The sequence below is a fragment of the Canis lupus genome, chromosome 35 (genome assembly GCF_048164855.1).
Source record: "Canis lupus baileyi chromosome 35, mCanLup2.hap1, whole genome shotgun sequence".
Taxonomy (NCBI): Eukaryota; Metazoa; Chordata; class Mammalia; order Carnivora; family Canidae; genus Canis; species Canis lupus.
Genome location: NC_132872.1, coordinates 3,751,373 through 3,769,813, shown reverse-complemented (window position 1 = coordinate 3,769,813; position 18,441 = coordinate 3,751,373). Strand labels below are relative to the sequence as shown.

Here is an 18,441-nt window from a genome sequence, read left to right as displayed (position 1 = left end):
GGCCTTTCACAAGGCCCTGGGGCCCCGGAGGTAGGCCTCCCCTCCTGCTCAGGTGGGCGGGCAAGCAGGTGCTCGCTCCCACTGCCTCCCGGCTGCGGGGCCGGGGCGTGCTGGGCAGGAGACCCCCCAGTCGGGGTGGTCCGTGGCTCCCCTCTGGCTTCCACTGCCGACCAGACGGTCCCCGCGGCTGCAGGGGCTCCTGTGACAGCCGGCCCGGCGTTGGCCCTCGGGTCCTCTGCGGCATCTTCCTTTGCCACTGTAGACGCCACCGCAAACTTCGTGGCTGCGCACGACACGTGTGTATTCGCCCTCGGTCCTGTGGGCCCGGAGTCCCACACCGGGGTCACTGGGCTAAATCGAGGCCGCGGCCGGCTGCTTTCCTTCCGGAGCCTCTAGGGGACAGGCCGACCCCTGACCTTCCACCTCCCAGGGCCGGCCTGCGTGCCTTGGCTTGTGGTCCTTGCTCCATCCTCAGAGCCCGCAGTGTCGCATGTGAGGCTCTTCTCCCACAGTCTCGTCCCCCTCCGACTGCAGCTGGAAAGGGTGCATGTGACTGTGTTCACTGGAATATTCCAGGATAACCTCCCATCTCAAGGTCCTTAATCACATCACGCAGAGTGTCTCTTGCTGTGTAAGGGAACATTTCCAGGTTGCGGGGATTGGGACGTAGACGTGTTGGGTGGGGCCATGCTCTTCCTAGGCCATCCCACCCCTCCCTCCCCTGACCGGCCTGCCTGCCTGAGCTACTCCCCGGGTCAAGCCATGCACATTCTTACCCAGCACCTGCACCCTTGGTTCCCTCTGCCTGAGACACCCCAGATCCTGCAGATCCTCAGATACCTGGGCAGCTTGCCGCCACACATCCTTCACATCGCCATTCAAATGGCCCCTGATTCCCACCCTCTCCCATGGCAATTGAGCCCTGCGTTGGGCGGGGGGGTCCTCTGCTCGGTGGGGAGCCTGTTTCTCCCTCTCTCTGCTTATGCTCTGTCTCTCACTCTGTCAAATAAATACATAAAATCTTTAAAAAAATAAAATAAATTTGAAAAAATTTTTTTAGAAAAGAGGTTCTCAGTAAATACAGGAGGGAAGGGAGGTGAGAGAGGGTGGAAGGATGGATGGAAGAAAGGAAGGAAGATAGGAAAATAGGAAAGGAGGGAGGGTGGGACAAAGGAAGATAGGAAAGGAGGGAGGAAAGAGGGAAGATAGGAAGATGGAAGAAAGGGGGTACCTTGCATCAAGGACCTCATGTAGAGCACAGGTTCATTGTGTTCTCCATGCCCTAAAAACCGTAGCAGAAACTGGCTTAAGCTTTAGCAGGAACCCAAGGGTAGGAACAGGGAACAGTGTTCGGAGGTCAGGAGTTTTGATTGAAGAAATCTTCGCATTCCTGTTTCCCCGGAAGTCTTTTCCAGGGACACATGGACTAAGTACCTCCCATTTATTTGGGGTGGTTGAAAACAGAAATATAAAGATGGGCAGCGTCTTCCACATTCCTCCTATTACTGAGCTCTTCGATAAACTGATCTGAGTTACGTCAAGGCAAAATCTACTTTGCAGTTGATGTATGAGAACCGTCTGCGTGGCGCCCCAGGGGTCATGTGCTGAGGGCCGGAATGACAGTGCCATCCCTCGTGGCGGGCACTTGGCAATGGTGAGCCTTCCCAAATCGGAACTCAGAGTGATAGCCTGGCACTTGTTATCGCCCTACTTCAGGAGCACTTTGACCTACTTAGAAGTAAGCATTTCTGGAAGTAGATAAAACCTGGAAGGTTTGTTTTTAGCATCTCCAGCATCAGTCATCTTTCACTTTGATAAATAGCTCGTCTCCTCCCGAGCTCAGGCGGCTGCTCTGCACAGATCCCCAGGAACATGTCCTGGCTGCCTGCAGCTCCACTTCTCTGTCCCCGTGGAACAGGAATGGTGGCTGTTCTGGGGAGATGCCCAGGGCCTCAGTGAAATCCCACTGATTTCGTTGATCTTGCCTAGACCTCCCCCTGCCTGGGGCCTGGTTCAGACCAGAGACTGATCAGTGAAACTTCCTTCCTGAAAAAGGATGGACAATTGACAGGATATGCTGGGGCTTAATGTTCTTGAGTGTGTGTGAGTCAGCAGAAAGAGGCAGACAGGTGTCGGGTGGACAAGCACGGAGGAACCCATTTACACATATAGGATGAGCTTAGTGATGGTTTCATCATTGGAGTCTTGGAGCTGTCACCGGGCGCAGGGTGGCACCCACAGGGCCAGCAGTGATGATGGTTAGACCACACTCAAGGGAGAAGAGATTACCATGTGTAATGCTGGCAGTCATGCCTTTTTCTGTAGACATTACTATTAAAATGGCATGTATTGCTGGGAATAGTTACCCAAGTGGACATTATATAGTTTTGTAAGACATAGTTGGAGTTCAAATTAAATATAGAAGTAATGCACACTTTGTACCTCCAGCCTCTAATCTGAAGTATTTCTAGTTACTAATGATTATCTCAGTTCCTCTTTTTCCCATAAAGACAAAACCTCTACCTATGCCCAGTCCTGCTCTGTCTCCAGTTTCCTTTTTCTGCCACAAAAAAAAAAAAAAAAAAAAAAAATATTTGAGCCAACTGTTTCTCCCAGAACTCACCCAGTTATTTGTCTTTGCTCATGGTACATGTCTTATTCAATTTATATTTTCCATGTAAATTTCCAAATTCCCTTATGTGATTTAGCTAAGCGACTCACAAGTAGTAGATGTTCAAAAATCATTTGTTGAATAAACAGTAAATATCTTACAGTTTTAGGCCACAGTCACAAATGGAAGCCAGGATGGGGTAGTTTGGGAAAAATTATGAGCCACACTGGCATCAATAATCAGGGAGTTCACAGGTCAGAAGTCCACATGAGATGAGGAGTAAGGGCCCTGCAATTAGCCACTGGAAAGAATAGCAGGTGGCAAAACAATGAATGAAGGGGCCAGTTGTCAGAATTTGAGGAAGTGAAAACATTGGAGTCCGGGTGTCACTAAACTCTGTATCAACCAGACAGGAAGTAATCCCAGGGTGTAGGTGGCCTTGAGCCGCAAGGTCAGTGGCTCTTAGCCTTGACTTGACATGGAAATATCCTACAGAGTTTTAAAACACTATAGCTCTGAATCTGGATCAGAATCTGGGAATGGAGGCTACAAGTGAGAGTCACAGCCAGAGGAGGAAAAGGCAGGCCCAGGACTGGCCAGGGGCATGAGGAAAGCAGGGCCTGTCCCCACATTCACCAGCCCTCGCTGAGCTGAGAACATGCAGACATGTTCTGGAGAAGGTGTGAACTCTACTTGACTTGAGGTGGGGCAGAGTCTCCAGGCTGACCTCTCAGGAAGAAATGTGGGGATGTGATGTGATTTTGAAAAACTCTGTGCCTGTAAATCTGAAGAGAAGAAGCCTAAAGGACACAATTGGACATATGTCTGTCGGTGGAAAGGGTCTGAGGTCACCATCCAGTGTCACTGAAGCCTGAGGCTGGCATGGAAGTGACGGCAGTCCCTCTAGTCTCTGGTGTCAGGCCCTGCATGTGGTGTACCGGGCCCAGAAGGTCTGTAGGCTGAGATCAGTGGGAATTCTTTGGGGTTCACAGTGGTGCGGAATGTGGACGACACATAAAGTCTCATCTACACAGGTAGATAGAAAGCCTAATTCATGCAAAACGGACTTTGGAGGAGGCCTCACTAAAACAAACTCTGCGAAGTAAGAATGAGGCTCAGCCATCTGTTTGGAAATTAAGAACACTCTAAAGATATTGCCATAGGTCAGGGGTTCTTAGCCTGAACTTTGGGAATGGATTGGGAGATGTCTGAAAATCCTGAAATTAGAGACATTCAACTGTCTTATGCAAAAAGGAGTTTATCTGGGTGTGCAAAGTCCAGGGCTCAGTCAGCCTTTGGGAAAAAGTGTATCTAGTTATTCAGATAATATCATCAAACGTCTCCTCAGTTTGTCTTTCTGTCTCTCATCTCTATCTCTCTCTCTAGCTCTCTTATCTCTTTCTTCTATGTTGACTTGATTCTCAGGCAGCTTCTTCCTATGTGGTTATGGCCAGATGGTCTCCAGCTGCTTTAGGCTAACATTCCACCAACTTAGAAATCTTGTGGGAAGAGATTGCCGCCTTCCCAGCACTTCTTGCTAAGCTCTCATGGTTTATGCTCCTTGGCTAAAATTGGGTCATGTGTTAAGTTTGAACCAATCCCTGTGACTGACTGGTCGAGCCCAGGTCCTGGACCCATCCTTGCAGTGGAAAGTGGATGGGGCAGGATGTCAGCCATACCCAAATACATGGCCTAAGAATGGAGGAGGGTTGCTTCCTCAAAGAAAACTCAAGATGCTGTTATAAAAGGAAGGGCCAAAGATTGCAAACACATGGGGAAAATTCTGTTAGTGACCCTCAGAGTGTGGCCTCAGTACCAACATCAGCATCCGCAGGGGGTCTATAGAAATGCAAATCCTCAGGGCCCCCGTCCTAGACCGCTGGGAGTGGAGCCCAATACTCTGTGCTTTAACTCACCCTCCAGGTAATTCTGATACACACTCAAGTCTGAAAACCACTACACTACAGGTTCTCACACTATGCGGCGTGTTACAAAAACACCTGGGGAATTTTTCAAACTATTGAAGCCGAGGTGCACCTCAAGTGAATTGATTTGAAGCTCCAGGGCATTGGGGGAGGAAGACCTAAGCATCGATTCCTAAACTTAGTTCCACCCTGGAATCACCTGTGGAGCCTTAAAAACAAACAAACAACAACAACAACAAAAAACTAATGCTAGAATTGTTTTGTCTTAATTCCAGTATAATTAGCATAGTGTCATATTAGTTTCAGATGTACAATATGGTGATTCAATAATTCTATGCACTACTCAGCGCTCATCATGTACGTGTGCTCTCTAATCCTCATCACCTGTTTCCCCCATCCTCCCCACCTCCCCTCTGGTAGTCTTTTGTCTCTTTTTTGCTGCTTGTTCTGTTTCTTAAATTCCACATATGAGTGAAATCATATGATAATTGTCTTATTTCACTTAGGAAAATACCCTCAAGGTCCATCCAGGTTGTTGCAAATGGCACAATATCATTCTTTTTTATGGCTGAGTACTGTTCCATATGGCACATCTTCTTTATCCATTATCTATTGATGGACACTTGGGCAGCTTCCATAATTTAACTATTGGAAAAAATGCTGCAGTAAATTTAGGGGTACATATATCTTCTCGAATTTGTGTTTTTGTATTTCTTTGGGTAGATACTCTTTTTTTGGGGGGGTAGATACTCTTTGGTGGAATTACTGGATCATATCATAATTCTATTTTTAATTTTTTTGAGGAATCTCCATATGGTTTTCCACATTGGCTGCACCAGTTTGCATTTTCACCACAGTGCACCAGGGCTCTTTTTTCTCCACACCCTTGCCACACATCTGTTGTTTCTTGTGTTTTTGATTCACATTCTGACAACTGTGAGGTGATTTCTCATTGTAGTTTTGATTTGTATTTCCCTGATGATCAGTGATGTGGAGCATCTTTTCATATATCTGTTGGCCATCTGTATGTCTTCTTTGGAGAAATGTCTGTTCATGTCTTATGCCCATTATTAATTGGATTATTTGTGGGTTTTTTGGTGTTGAGTGATATAACTTCTTTATATATTCTGGTTATTATCCCCTTATCAACTATGTCATTTGCAAATATCGTCTCCCATTTAGTAGGTTGTCTTTGTTTTGTTTATTGTTTCCTTTACCGTGCAGAAGCTTTTTATTTTGATGTATTCTCGATATATTTTTGCTTTTATTTCCTGTATCTCAGGAGACATATTTAGAAAAATTTAGCTGCAGCAAATATCAATGAAATTACTACCTGTGTTCTCTTGTAGGATTTGCATGGTTTCAGGTCTTACATTTAGATCTTTAATCCATTTGGAATTTATCTTTGTGTGTGGTGTAAGAAAGTGCTTTGGTTTTGTTCTTTTGCATGTAACAATCCAGTTTTCCCAGCACTATTTGTTGAAGAGACTTTTTCCCCATTGTATATTTTTGCCTACTTTGCTGAAAATTAATTGGCCATATAATCATGGACTTATTTCTTGGGCTTCTGTTCTGTTCCATTGATCTATGCATATATATTGGTGCCAGTACCATATTGTTTGTTTGTTTGTGTGTTTAAGATTTTATTTACTTATTTGAGACAGAGAGTGAGAGAGTGCCCAAGAGGAGGAGGGGGAGAGAGAGAAACAGACTGTCTGCTGAGCAGGGCGCCAGGTATGGGGCTGAATCCCAGGACCCTGAGATCATGACCCTGGCTGAAGGCAGATGCTTAACCAGCTGAGCCCCCTGGGGGCCCCTTGATTACTACAGCTTTGTAGTATATCTTGAAATCTAGGACTGTGATACCTCCAGCTTTGTTTTTGTTTTTCAAGATTGCTTTGGCTGTTTGTGGTCTTTTGTGGTTCCACACAAATTTTAGGATTACTTGTTCTAGTTCTGTGAAAAATGCTGTCAGTATTTTGATAGGGATTACATTAAATCTGTAGGTTGCTTCAGATGGTATGGACATTTTAACAATAGTTGTCCTCCCAAACCATGAGCATGGGATGTCTTTCCATTTGTTTGTGTCATCCTCAATTTCTTTTATCAGTGTTTTACATTTTTCAGAGTATAGATCTTTCACCTCCTTGGTTAAGTTTATTCCTAGGTATTTTATTATTTTTGGTGCAATTGTAAATGGGACTATTTTTCTTATTTCTCTTTCTGCTACTTCATTATTAGTCTATAGAAATGCACCAGATTTCTGCATATTGATTTTGTATCCTTCAACCTTACCAAATTCATTTGTAAGTTCTAGCAGCTTTTTGGTGGCATCTTTAGGATTTTCTACATATAGTATCATGTCACCTCCAAATAATGTAAGCTTTTCTTCTTCTTTACCAATTTGGATGCCTCTTATTTCTTTTTTTTTTTAAGATTTTATTTATTCATTCATGAGAGACACACAGAGAGAGGTGGAGACACAGCCAGAGGGAGAAGCAGTCTCCATGCGGGGAGCCTGATGCAGGACTCCATCCCAGGACTCCAGAATCACGCCCTGAGCCGAAGGCAGATGCCCAACCGCTGAGCCACTCAGGCATCCCGCCTCTCATTTCTTTTTCTTGTCTGATTGCTATGGCTAGGACTTTCGGTACTATGTTGAATAAAAATGATGAGAGAGGACATCTTTGTCTTACCCTGATCTTAGGGAAAAAGCTTTCAGTTTTCCCACCATTGACTATGATGTTAACTGTGAGCTTTTCATACATGAATGCCTAGATTTTTTTTTTTGCCTAGATTTTTTTAAAAAGCTTTTCTGATGATTTCATAAGCACCAGTGTTTAATAACCATTGCCCTACCATCCCCTTTAAATTGTCTGAGGACATTACCATAAAATATCTAGATGTAGGTTGGAAGAAACAGGCATCTATTTTCTTAAATCCCTCAACTCAAAACCTGGTCACGTATTTGATGCTGATTCCCTTTTCTTTCAGGTTTATGGTGAGTCTGTCTTAGCAGCTAGTTCCACAAGGGCTAGGATTACTTTGTTCATCAATGTAGACCTAGTACCTAGAACAGAACATGACACATAGTAGCCATTCAATAACTATTTGCTGAATTATTGAATAAGTCTGCAATTGGTCAGTGTCCCAGTTGTGTTCAAGACTTCCCTGTTGGGTTGTAGACATCACTGGTCTCATTCTGGAAGGCACATGAGGATAGCAATGGGACTTTGAGTTATTGGTGCCCAACCCCCAAGTGAATATCCAGGATGGCCAAAATACATTAACTTAAGTTGGGTAGGTGGTCCTAATGATCTTATGCCTTTGAGAATAGGATGCATTCCTGGGTTATAAGGACCGGTGGGCACCTACCTGATGGATTCTTTTCATAGAGACTAAGACTAGTTTAGGGTGTACTCATACTATGATTTATGAAGTAAAAGCTGGGTCTTCCACAAATATCTAACTCAAGCCAGTTTCTGCAAGGTGATGTCATCAGCCTCTTACAAAGGATTATGATAGAAAAGTGATCAGTGTTACCTGAACTCAAAGGCCCAGAAGGAAGATTTAAGTGAAAAAGTAAGTGGTTACCAAGCAATTAAAGCATCTTTCAGTTCCTGTCAGAATGCCCCAAAAGTATCCGGAGAGGTGGATTAGTTAGCTAGACCAAATATATAGTCTTGCATCATAGCCCCCATGAGTGGATTATAAGCAAATAAAACTCACTTTTAGAAGGGCTGAAGTCCTAGCCAATTTTCTGCTCTGGGCTGGCAAGGACCACAAAACGGCTTTTGTCTTTACTGATATGGAGGAGAGAATTAGACAGTAGTATGTATTGGTTGCCACAGGTTAGAACTGGAACCCAGGATAACTATGACCTGAATTCATTCAGGCTGACAAGATGAGGCTGACCAATAGTCAGGATGATTGGCAAATCAGAAACCTGGAAGAAGGCTGCAAGCACAATTTGAACTTTTACTTCTCTGTTTTGTATGTGGAGCACAGGAGCACATTTCCTACTCAACAATGAGATTCTTATATAATCCCCACCAGGAGAGGCTATCAGGGGGATGCCAGTGGCAGACCTAGAAGTTAGATTTTGACTCTAGGTTCTACTGTTCCTCTAGGGTGAAGCTTTTCAGAGTTTCTCTTTAGACTTAAACCATTAAAGCCTCATCATGGTTCATTCATTCAATCCCTCAGTTCTAAAAGAGGACCCTACCTTTTAAGGATTTGGTGGGGGGGGGGGGTGTGCGCGCGCACAAGTGAGACAATGCATAGAAAGGAATTAGGAAACTGCTTGGCACAGATAAATGCTTAATATATGTTAGCTACTGTTATTCATTAAGTTGTGCTACTGTTATTTCCCGAGCATCTACTGTGTTCCAGCCAAATGCTGCAACACATAGATTCTAAACATGGGTCAAATTGAGAAAGGAAGCCCCAAATCCTGATCATTCCCAAAAGGCTTGTTCGCTGGCTGTCTTTCTTGCAGGTGGGAATTGGTTACCTGAGTTATCAACTTCTGGTTTTTTAAATTCCTCTCACAAAATTCCCTTTTTTTTCTGACCAATGGGCCTTCTCTATGAGTGCAATATGTTTCCAGAAACCCCTTTTTCCTAAGTCTGGACACAAAGGAATGGAAGAGATGACCTGTGAGTGATGAACACAGTGGTTCATAAGATGGCCTAGCAGATGTGATCCAGGTGGGCCTCATGGTGCAAGTTGAAGGATGTGAGTGTGTCCTTGAAATATGAAAAATATTTTTAAAAGAAAAGCTTAGGAATTAAGCAAAGGAATAATTGTCCCACTGGGTGTGGTTGGGGAGATGGTCAATGGAAGCCTTCCTCCACCATAAGTAAGATGTTTGGAGTTTCTCAGTAGGCATTCACCCAACTGGAACTATTAAATGTCTCCCTAACAGGTACTCTCATGCATATGTCTTTTACAATTCTATTAGCAATCCTGTAACATAACAATTCTCTCTCCTTCTTTGACTTATTTATTTTTTTAATCTTTTTAATTTATTTATTAAATGAGGAATTTGACAATCAGGAAAGTGAAGTGACTTGCCTAAGGTCATACCGTTTTAAATTTTGGGCTTATGATTTCCAATCCAGAGGGCAACATGCTTGTAGGCCGGGAGCCTATAAATCATAAGCCTATAAAGAACTCATTATTAGCAGCAACCGTTAAAAGGAGGGAAAGAAGAGTTAAGTGAAGGTGTTTTCAATGCGGAGGAGGGGGTCCAGGTTCCAAGACCCAGGGGAAGGAGAGGGTGAGTCTGTTAGAAAAAGCATTACGGGAGTCTTGAACCTTCTGACCCCACGCCTCTCCCCCCTCCTTGGCCTCGTCTGGTTGTTTTTTGTTTTTGTTTTTGTTTTTGTTTTTGGTCACTTAGTAAACATTTATTGAATGAATGGATAGAAAACTTATACATGCAAAAAGATATCCAAAATACAGTCTACTCCCTGTTACCGCACAACAGAAAACCGAACATACAAGCTTAATAACCTAATCAGCCATAACATGTTAGAGATGGTGACTTTCACTAAACTTTTCCTTATCTTTAAAATTGCTTCTTTTCAAACCTTAATTTGTTTTTTTTTTAATTTGGACAATGTAGACTTTTATTTTATATATATTTTTTTTATTGGAGTTCAATTTGCCAACATATAGCATAACACCCAGTGCTCATCCCAAGTGCCCCCCTCAGTGCCCATCACCCAGTCACCCCCCACCCCCCGCCCACCTCCCTTTCCACCACCCCTTGTTCATTTCCCAGAGTTAGGAGTCTCTCATGTTCTGTCTCCCTCTCTGATATTTCCCACTCATTTTCTCTCCTTTCCCCTTTATTCCCTTTCACTATTTTTTATATTCCCCCTTTATTCCCTTTCACTGTTTTTTATATTCTCCCCTTTATTCCTTTTCACTATTTTTTATATTCCTCTCTTTATTCCCTTTCACTATTTTTTATATTCCCCCTTTATTCCCTTTCACTATTTTTTATATTCCTCTCTTTATTCCCTTTCACTATTTTTTATATTCCCCCTTTATTCCCTTTCACTATTTTTATATTCCTCTCTTTATTCCCTTTCATTATTTTTTATATTCCCCCCTTTATTCCTTTTCACCATTTTTTATATTCCCCCTTTCTTCCCTTTCACTATTTTTTATATTCCCCCTTTATTCCCTTTCACTATTTTTTATATTCCTCTCTTTATTCCCTTTCACTATTTTTTATATTCCCCCTTTATTCCCTTTCACTATTTTTTATATTCCTCTCTTTATTCCCTTTCATTATTTTTTATATTCCCCCCTTTATTCCTTTTCACCATTTTTTATATTCCCCCTTTCTTCCCTTTCACTATTTTTTATATTCCCCCTTTATTCCCTTTCACTATTTTTTATATTCCCCCCTTTCTTCCCTTTCACTATTTTTATATTCCCCCTTTTCTTCCCTTTCACTATCTTTTATATTCCCCCTTTCTTCCCTTTCACTATTTTTATATTCCCCCTTTCTTCCCTTTCACTATTTTTACTATTCCCCAAATGAATGAGACCATATAATGTTTGTCCTTCTCCGATTGGTTGCTAAGCGAAAGCCGAGCACGGAGGCCGCGCACCGGAGAAGCACCTGTTGCGCCCCGAGGCTGTGCGCGCGCCTCACCGCGAGCCCCGCACGCGCACCTGGGTCCGCGGCCCGACCGCCCGCGGGGACTCGCGAACAGCTGGACTCGGAGCCCCGCCCCCTGCCGCGCCCCGCCCACCGGGCCTGGCCCCGCCCACCGGGCCTGGCCCCGCCCCCGCCCCGCCCCCGGAGTGGCCCGGGCTCCCGGCCCCCGGCGGCGGCGCTGCAGGGAGCGGACGGCGGGCTGCGCGGGCGGAGGCACCGGGACCGGCCGGCGGCCGCGGCGCTCGACTTTCCCGCGGGCCCGGGCCATGCCGGAGCGCGGGGGGCGGGCGGCAGCATGAAGGGCGGCGAGCGGCCCTACACCCGCGCTCCCTCCCTGGGGTGGCTCTTCGCCCGGTGCTGCTGTTGCCTCCCGTGCAGGGGTGAGTGGCTGTGCGCCTTGCACCTCCCGCCAGCGGAGCCGGGCCGGCGGGGCCCGGAGCAGGGGTGCGGGGCTGGGGGCTGGGGGCTGGGGGCAGGGGCGCGGCGCGGGGGGGGTCGGCGTGGGTCGCCCCGGCGTGGATGCCGAGCGCATTTGCATCGCAGTTACTTACTTGTCAGCGACTTTGGAAGTCAGGACGCCGGGCTGCAGGGCAGGGGGGAGGGGAGAGGGTTGGGAGGGCTGAGGGGTGATGGGGAGGTTGGGGGCAGGCCCCCTCCCGGGCCCCCCCAGCTGTGTGTCCCTGCGGTGGCCCCAGGGGCCCTTCCCATTTACATATGGATCTCCGTGGAGGGATTGACGAGTGACTCCTAGCTATAGGAATGTGTTTGACACTTGTGTCTACACTAGGAACTATTTTTGCCAAGTGACAATTTTCTTTGGGGACTGGAGCGGGAGTTTTGGGAGTTTTTCCCCCGCCTGGGCTTTCTCGCAGGCTCGCTGGCTGGGGTTGCAGCCCTGGGCTCTGGAGCTCGGCTCATTAATTAACCAAGAACTCTCTGTGCACCCAATTAGGGCTGTATTTAATTATTCTGCTAATTTTATTGTTGTCGGGGAGATGGCAGGAAGCAGCTAACTTCCCCAAAATCGGCCTGCAAAACAAGATGGTGAGAAGGCTCGCAGGGAGGAGATCATTGTGGAGAGTCTCCTGAGAAAGAAATGGGGCCCTTCCCAGACAGGGTGCCCGCAGGTTCCCCAGGCTGTCCCAGTGTCTTTAACATTTCGGCTTGCAGGGTGGGGAGAGGACACATCTTGCTCCAGGGCGGTTAGAAGTCAGAATATAGCCTCTCAGTGGACATTTGCCCTTTTTAAATTTTACCTGTTGGACGTCCCCCCACCCCTCCCATTTACGGTGCCCCAGTGTCCGTCCTCTTCCTCCTGGAACAAAGTCCCAATGGAACTTCCTCTCTGGGTTACTGATAAATCTGCTTCATCTTCATCCACGGCCCACACAGAGCAGAGCCCTGACAACTTCTTCTTCCTGAGCCGATAGAAGGCGACAGAAACTAATTAAACCCGAAGGACCTTTCGCAAGTCTTTAGGCTCACCGTGCCCGCAGTAGCCTTCCACTCTGCGCGTGCAAGTAGACCAGCGTGCCGGCCAGCTCTAGAAGCCAGATTGAGATGGAGGAGGAATCTTAGGGGGCCAGGGGCCCTCCCCAGAATCCAAGCCTGGTTCAGAAACATTCCAGACCAAGCCTGGGAACCGAAGGAAGGGGACATTAAAAGTGAGAGGAAGCAGGAAATGATGGCCAAGGGGAATCTGAGTGGGTGGGATTGCTCCGGCGGCTGTGCTGCTTTCTTGGTGAAGGGTTTCCCAGTAGGACTTCTTGGGAGCCCGTTTCCTGTTAAAAGCAGAACTCGGGGACTGTGGGCAGTGCTTTTCTAAAGCCCCTGAAGCTGCCTGCTTGAACCCAGCTGTGGGGCAGCCCAGTTTGCCTGCAGAGGAATTCTCCTGGGGTCTCTGGGCCCTTGGCTTGGTGGATGGCCCTGGCTGCCCCTCCCGCTCGGGGCCCAGGAGGTCGGGGGGTGCTGGGTGGGGAGGGAGAGAACCCGCCTCCTGCCTGCAGGACTGGGAAAGCCGCAGCTGCAGGCTCTGTGGCTTGCAGAGGGGCCCTGGGAGGAAAGGGGGTGTCGTGAGGGCCAGAGCAGGAGGGGAACAGTGACCCTCAGCTGGGGATTGGAGGAAGTAACAGACAATGAACGCAGCTTAAAAATGAAAAGGAAAGTGATGGAGGTGGGTGCCTTGTCCCCTTCTCCCGCTTTCCTCCTTACTCCTTCCCAGATGTGAGCCGTGGATTTGACAAGCTGGAGCTCCAATCTGCAGGTGATGGGGCGGGGGCAGGGTGAGTTAGCTACCCTTTAAAGAACTGCTGGCCTCGGCTGGGCAGGGCCATCCTATCTGCAGGATGGGGCTACCCGGGACTCTCTAGGTTTGCTCTAGCAGGAAAGAGAGGTCTGAGTCTCCACCCAGACTGGAGTTATCTCTTCTATTCAGAAGCAGATTGCAAAGATAAGGTCTTGAGCATCTTGCCCAGAGCCCTGTGGACTCTAGAAAGAAACTTGCCCAATTGCAACATGTAGAAGGGCGCGGGGAAGTCTGAGTGGCTGACTAGAGCGGAGGGCAGCGCTGCCAGGGACTGTTGGCCTCTCTTTTCAGTTGAACCAGTTTCTCTGGTTGTACAGACTTCATACAATTGAAAGGCAGCTTGCCCTTTTCAATAAAGGCAGCTGGCTATTTGGCCTCCCTCTCTCCCCCTGTGGCTCCAGGAGCTGCACTCTGAAACTAGTGGGTCGGAACCCACGACTCTGGTTCCCAGGTCAAGGGGCCTTCCCCAATCGGCTTCCGGTCACTCAGAATTCAAAGGATGGAGGAAAGTCTAAGAAAAGTCCTTCTACAGTCTGAGGAAAAGAGGAAGTAGAACATTCTGGTTATTTTTGACCAGCCCAAAGCCAAGTGAGGTGTCCTAGACTTACTGGTGAATCTGAAGTGGTTGTAGCTGTTAGCCCAAGGGTAAGAGTCAAGGTTTTAGTAAAGTACCTGGGTGGCCTTTAAACATCATATTTGAGAAAAATGGGGGTGAAATTAGCAGAGCCTGTCTTTTGATTTGGAAAAGTGAGAAGAGCAACTATCTACTGTCTCTTCCAATTTTGGGGTTCTGTTGAGTATGAGGATGGTAAAGGGGTTTGATGGGAGGTGATCTTTCTTGCCTACCCTGAAATGGATTTCTTAGGGCAGGAAAACTGAAAACCCAAGGTGGGATGGAAATAGAGATCAGGTGAAAAGAAAGAAAGACAGCAAATACATTTAGAGCTGCCTTTTTACAAGGGGAAAAGAGCCACGCGTGAGCTGATAGCATATGCATATGTCTGAAGGCTGATTAATCACTGATGTCATGCTTTGTGGGAAGTTTTGGTGTCGCTCTGGCTACTTAGACTTTCCCTTAAGCCTGAAGAACTGGGTCAGCCCTGGATGCTTCCTCAGTTGTCTTAAATTTTTAAAAAGCACGGAACCCAGAAACTTTTCTGACCTTGCTAGGTGGAAGCCAGTGTTAGAGCCTCTCATGTTCTAGTCCACTTCAGGCGTAATTAACTTGGGGTATGTGGACCAAAGTCCCTTCTGGGAAACCCTTCCTGATTACTGTCCACCTCTGCATGTCCACAGTGTGCACAGGATTCATTTACATTTGTTTACTACTGTACCTCTGTCCCTACCTCTCGAGGCCACGTGCCATTGTGTGTTCCCATTTACACCACAAGTGCCCGGTTCAAGAGTCTGAGTCAGAGGTAAAGAGAGGAAGGAGTGGTGACTTAACCACACTGAATCAGCTTAGAGGGGAGGTGCTGGGATCACATTCCCATGGCTTTTTCACCACAGAGGCCATTGGGTTCCAGCTTGACTCTGACATCATGGGCTCTGGGTAAGGGCCATGGGGCTTTACGGGGTATCCCAAGTCATCCTCATCTGTAAGCTCTCTTTTTTTTTTTCCTACCTTTTCCCAGAATCACTACTCAGGGACCTTATGACTTGAAGTGAATGTCTCTTCTTTGGCCTATAAATTAATACAGCTCATTTTATAAACTGATTTTAACGTGTGAAAGTATGACATCAAGTTCCTTTAGAAAGGTGCTAGTAACCTCAAAGAGAAGCTCTTGTGACATTCACTATTAGTGACTTAATTCACCACTCAAGGTACGAAATCCTTGGGATCTTAATGCACACACCCTTGAATTTCTTCATCTTCCAGGACATACCTGTACCACAAAGAAAATGGAAACCGCCATTTAGCATGTAGGTTTTTCCAGTGTATCTCCTGGTTTTTCTGCCTCCTGGGGAGATATGCTAACGTGGGGAGAATTACCACACATACCTACTGTCCCCAACCCAAATCCTGTTTCCTTTCCCCTATCTGACTCTCTGACTAGGGAATAGCAAGAAGGATATCACTTATTTCTGGGATAATAGTACTGACTGCCAGTTGGAGTGTCCCTGTAGAAATGGGAGTGAGTGTATGGGCTTGGTGGGATGAGGTGGAAATTGGAAACAGAAGCCAAATGTCCCTCCTCTGGTACAGCTGTAGGTCTTACACTCACCGATGATGCTGGAGGTATCACCCCCGTGGCTCCATGTGCTACAGTTTGGAAGTCCTAACATGGGATAAATAGGTAGAAATTCAAACTCTGAATCTATACTCTTATGCAAAATGATTTTATTTTTTTATGAAGATTTTATTTTTTTTATTCATGAGAGATACAGAGAGAGGCAGAGACAAGAGAAGCAGGCTCCATGCAAGGAACTCAATGCGGGACTCGATCCCGGGACTCTGGGATCACACCCTGAACCGAAGGCAGATGCTCAACCACTGAGCCACCCAGGCATCCCACAAAATGATTTTAAAGTTAAAAAATAAAAGCGAACGTTGGGGGTTCACTTCTGAGCCCCCTATGGTAGTCCTGTCTCCACTGGAGAGCTGTTTTTGATATTCTCCTTCATGATCATTCCACTTGAGAATCTTCATGCTGTTCTCTTCTGCCCTGATGATACTCCTCATCCTTCGAAGAGCTGCTCCTCCTTCAGTGAGTGAGTGGCTACATGGCCTGTCCTTTCCTTCAGACCAAACCTCAGACTTTTCCTGAAGGGGGTCCTAGAAAAAGCATGGATCTGAAACCCAAGGGAGGGCTTTTCGAACAGAAGGGACAAAATCGTAGAAGGTTAGAGATCACTTAATAGAACTTCCTTTATGGAGGAGGAAACTGAGATACAGCCACTTAGTAGCAGATCAGAATTGAGCCTTTTTCCTGTACTCTTTCCTCAATCCATTATTGTCTTCTGGGCACATGGTTTCTCCTACTATGGGCACAGACCAGGTCGCTCCAGCTGAGAAGGGTGGAGGCAATCCCTCGACTGGAATTTAGGTGTTGACTGTGGATTACTTGTAGTTCTAGGGGTGACTGCATTACCGGGAGCCCTTTGGAACTGGACCTGCCTGGTCTGCTTTGAAGTGTTCTTTCGTCTGAAGACCATGGAAGGCAAAGACTGTCACATAAGCTGTCCCGGAGCGGCTTATGCACATGTTCTTTTTTTTTTTTTTTTTTAGAGGTTTTATTTATTTATTCATGAGACACATGAGAGAGAGGGAGAGAGAGAGACATAGGCAGAGGGAGAAGCAGGTTCCTCAGAGGGAGCCCGATGTGGGACTTGATCCCTGGACCGGGAACACGACCTAAGCCAAAAGCAGACACACAACCACTGAGCCATTCAGGTGCCCCCATGCACATGTTCTTAATGAATATCTTTTCATGTTTTCCCCTTGGGTTCAATTTAATCCAGCAAGTCCCTCCCCCCGCCCTTTCTTATCCCATCTCTTGAATGTACCCTTTTAGGTGGAAATGAACCAATGAAATGCATTCCTACCATTTTATCTTTGAACGTTGTTGGTTTTTATGTACACACAGTGTTTTAATTCATTTGACAAATGTTTATGTGCTGACTGCCTGCCAGCCCCACACTAGGTACTGGGGAGGATGGATGGGAGTCATAATGGTGCTGACCCCATTTGGCTGTTGTGAAGATTCGCTAAGGTAATGCATGTAAGGGGCTTAGCATAGCACCAGGCATAGAAAGTCTTTTTTTAAAAGGTAGCTACTATTGGTAACAGTAATCGTAATACTAGATATAGACCCCATCCTCAGGGGACTCCATCTAAATATTTGTGGACTATCTGCATGGCAATACTGTAAATCTATGTTCCTAAGCAATTTAATGGTCTTGGTTCAAACCATGGTCAACCGTGCCTCAATTCTGTGGCATTGTCACTGTGGGGGAAGAAAGTCTGTGGTCTAGAAATATGGTAGAGATTTCCTTCTTCTTTTTTATTAAACCAATTCAAAAAAGAAACACGTAACATTCCTAGTATTACAATCTCTACGTGTTCCATTAAAGAATATTCCAAAGAGGATACTGGCAAGAAATCCTAAACATCTCTGAGTTATTCTTCTCTGAGGGAAAACACAAGGTAAAACAACTGAGGCATAACTACACCGGTATTAAAGTTCAGATCCTGAGAACACGTCTTCTATAAAAACACATCACTTCTTCTTGGCTGCCCTTTGATTTTTCGCTAACAATCTAATGATGCGTGTTTTTCTATTCACTCCAGCCAACATTTATTGCATATTCATCATATGCAAAGCTTTGCTGGGCTGCTTTTGGCTGTTTTTGTCTAGATAAAAATCACCACCTGCTGCCCACAGCAGCCCTCAAGGTTCTGAGGTTTGGCCAGTATCTTCTTGGTATCCCTTGTAGATGGGAGACTTGGGTAGCTTGGCTCTCCCACTGGGTGTGCTCAGTAGTCACTGAAGAATATCTTTCCTGGTTGACGGGCAACCTTTTGTGTTATACCTCCTGGAAGGAGGGGAGCCCTGGTCATACCTGTGAGACAGCAAGAAGGCTGCCAGGTTGGCTTCAGCCAGGTAAAAGAGCAAAGATCAGAGTTTTAGAACACGTTCTTCAACATTTTTCTCACTTTCCTGGTGACCACAGTGAGGAAACTGTCAAGTTGAAAGGAAGGGAAACCCCTTCTACTGCTAGATTGAAACAGGATCTCCTCAAACATTTCTGTTTCTAGGTATCTGCTTTCCTTGGGGCGGGGTTAGTTGTAACCACGTGTGGCACCTGATTGTAGCAGGCTCTCAGGACACTCCCCGTTTGTGCCCTCCTGCCGTTAGAACCTCCATATTGCTCCCCACTCCACGGGGAACCAAGCCTCACTGTTAAAAAGAATTGCAGG

The 18,441-nt window shown here is 46.3% G+C and overlaps 1 protein-coding gene across 28 annotated transcripts in view; it reads left to right on the top strand.

Annotated features, from left to right (window-relative positions):
* Positions 1–18,441, top strand: part of KALRN (kalirin RhoGEF kinase) — a 657,335-nt gene that overhangs the window by 528,569 nt on the left and 110,325 nt on the right. For 4 of the 28 annotated variants that reach the window (XM_072811648.1, XM_072811645.1, XM_072811646.1 and 1 more), the window contains exon 1: positions 11,432–11,595. The exons of 19 other annotated variants lie outside the window; for them this stretch is intronic. In XM_072811648.1, coding sequence (XP_072667749.1) covers positions 11,511–11,595 — 85 coding nt within the window. In that variant the 5' untranslated portion in view covers positions 11,432–11,510. Of the gene's footprint in view, positions 1–11,418; positions 11,596–18,441 lie in introns of those variants that run through there. 5 more of the 28 variants (XM_072811649.1, XM_072811647.1, XM_072811642.1 and 2 more) reach the window with 4 other exon arrangements.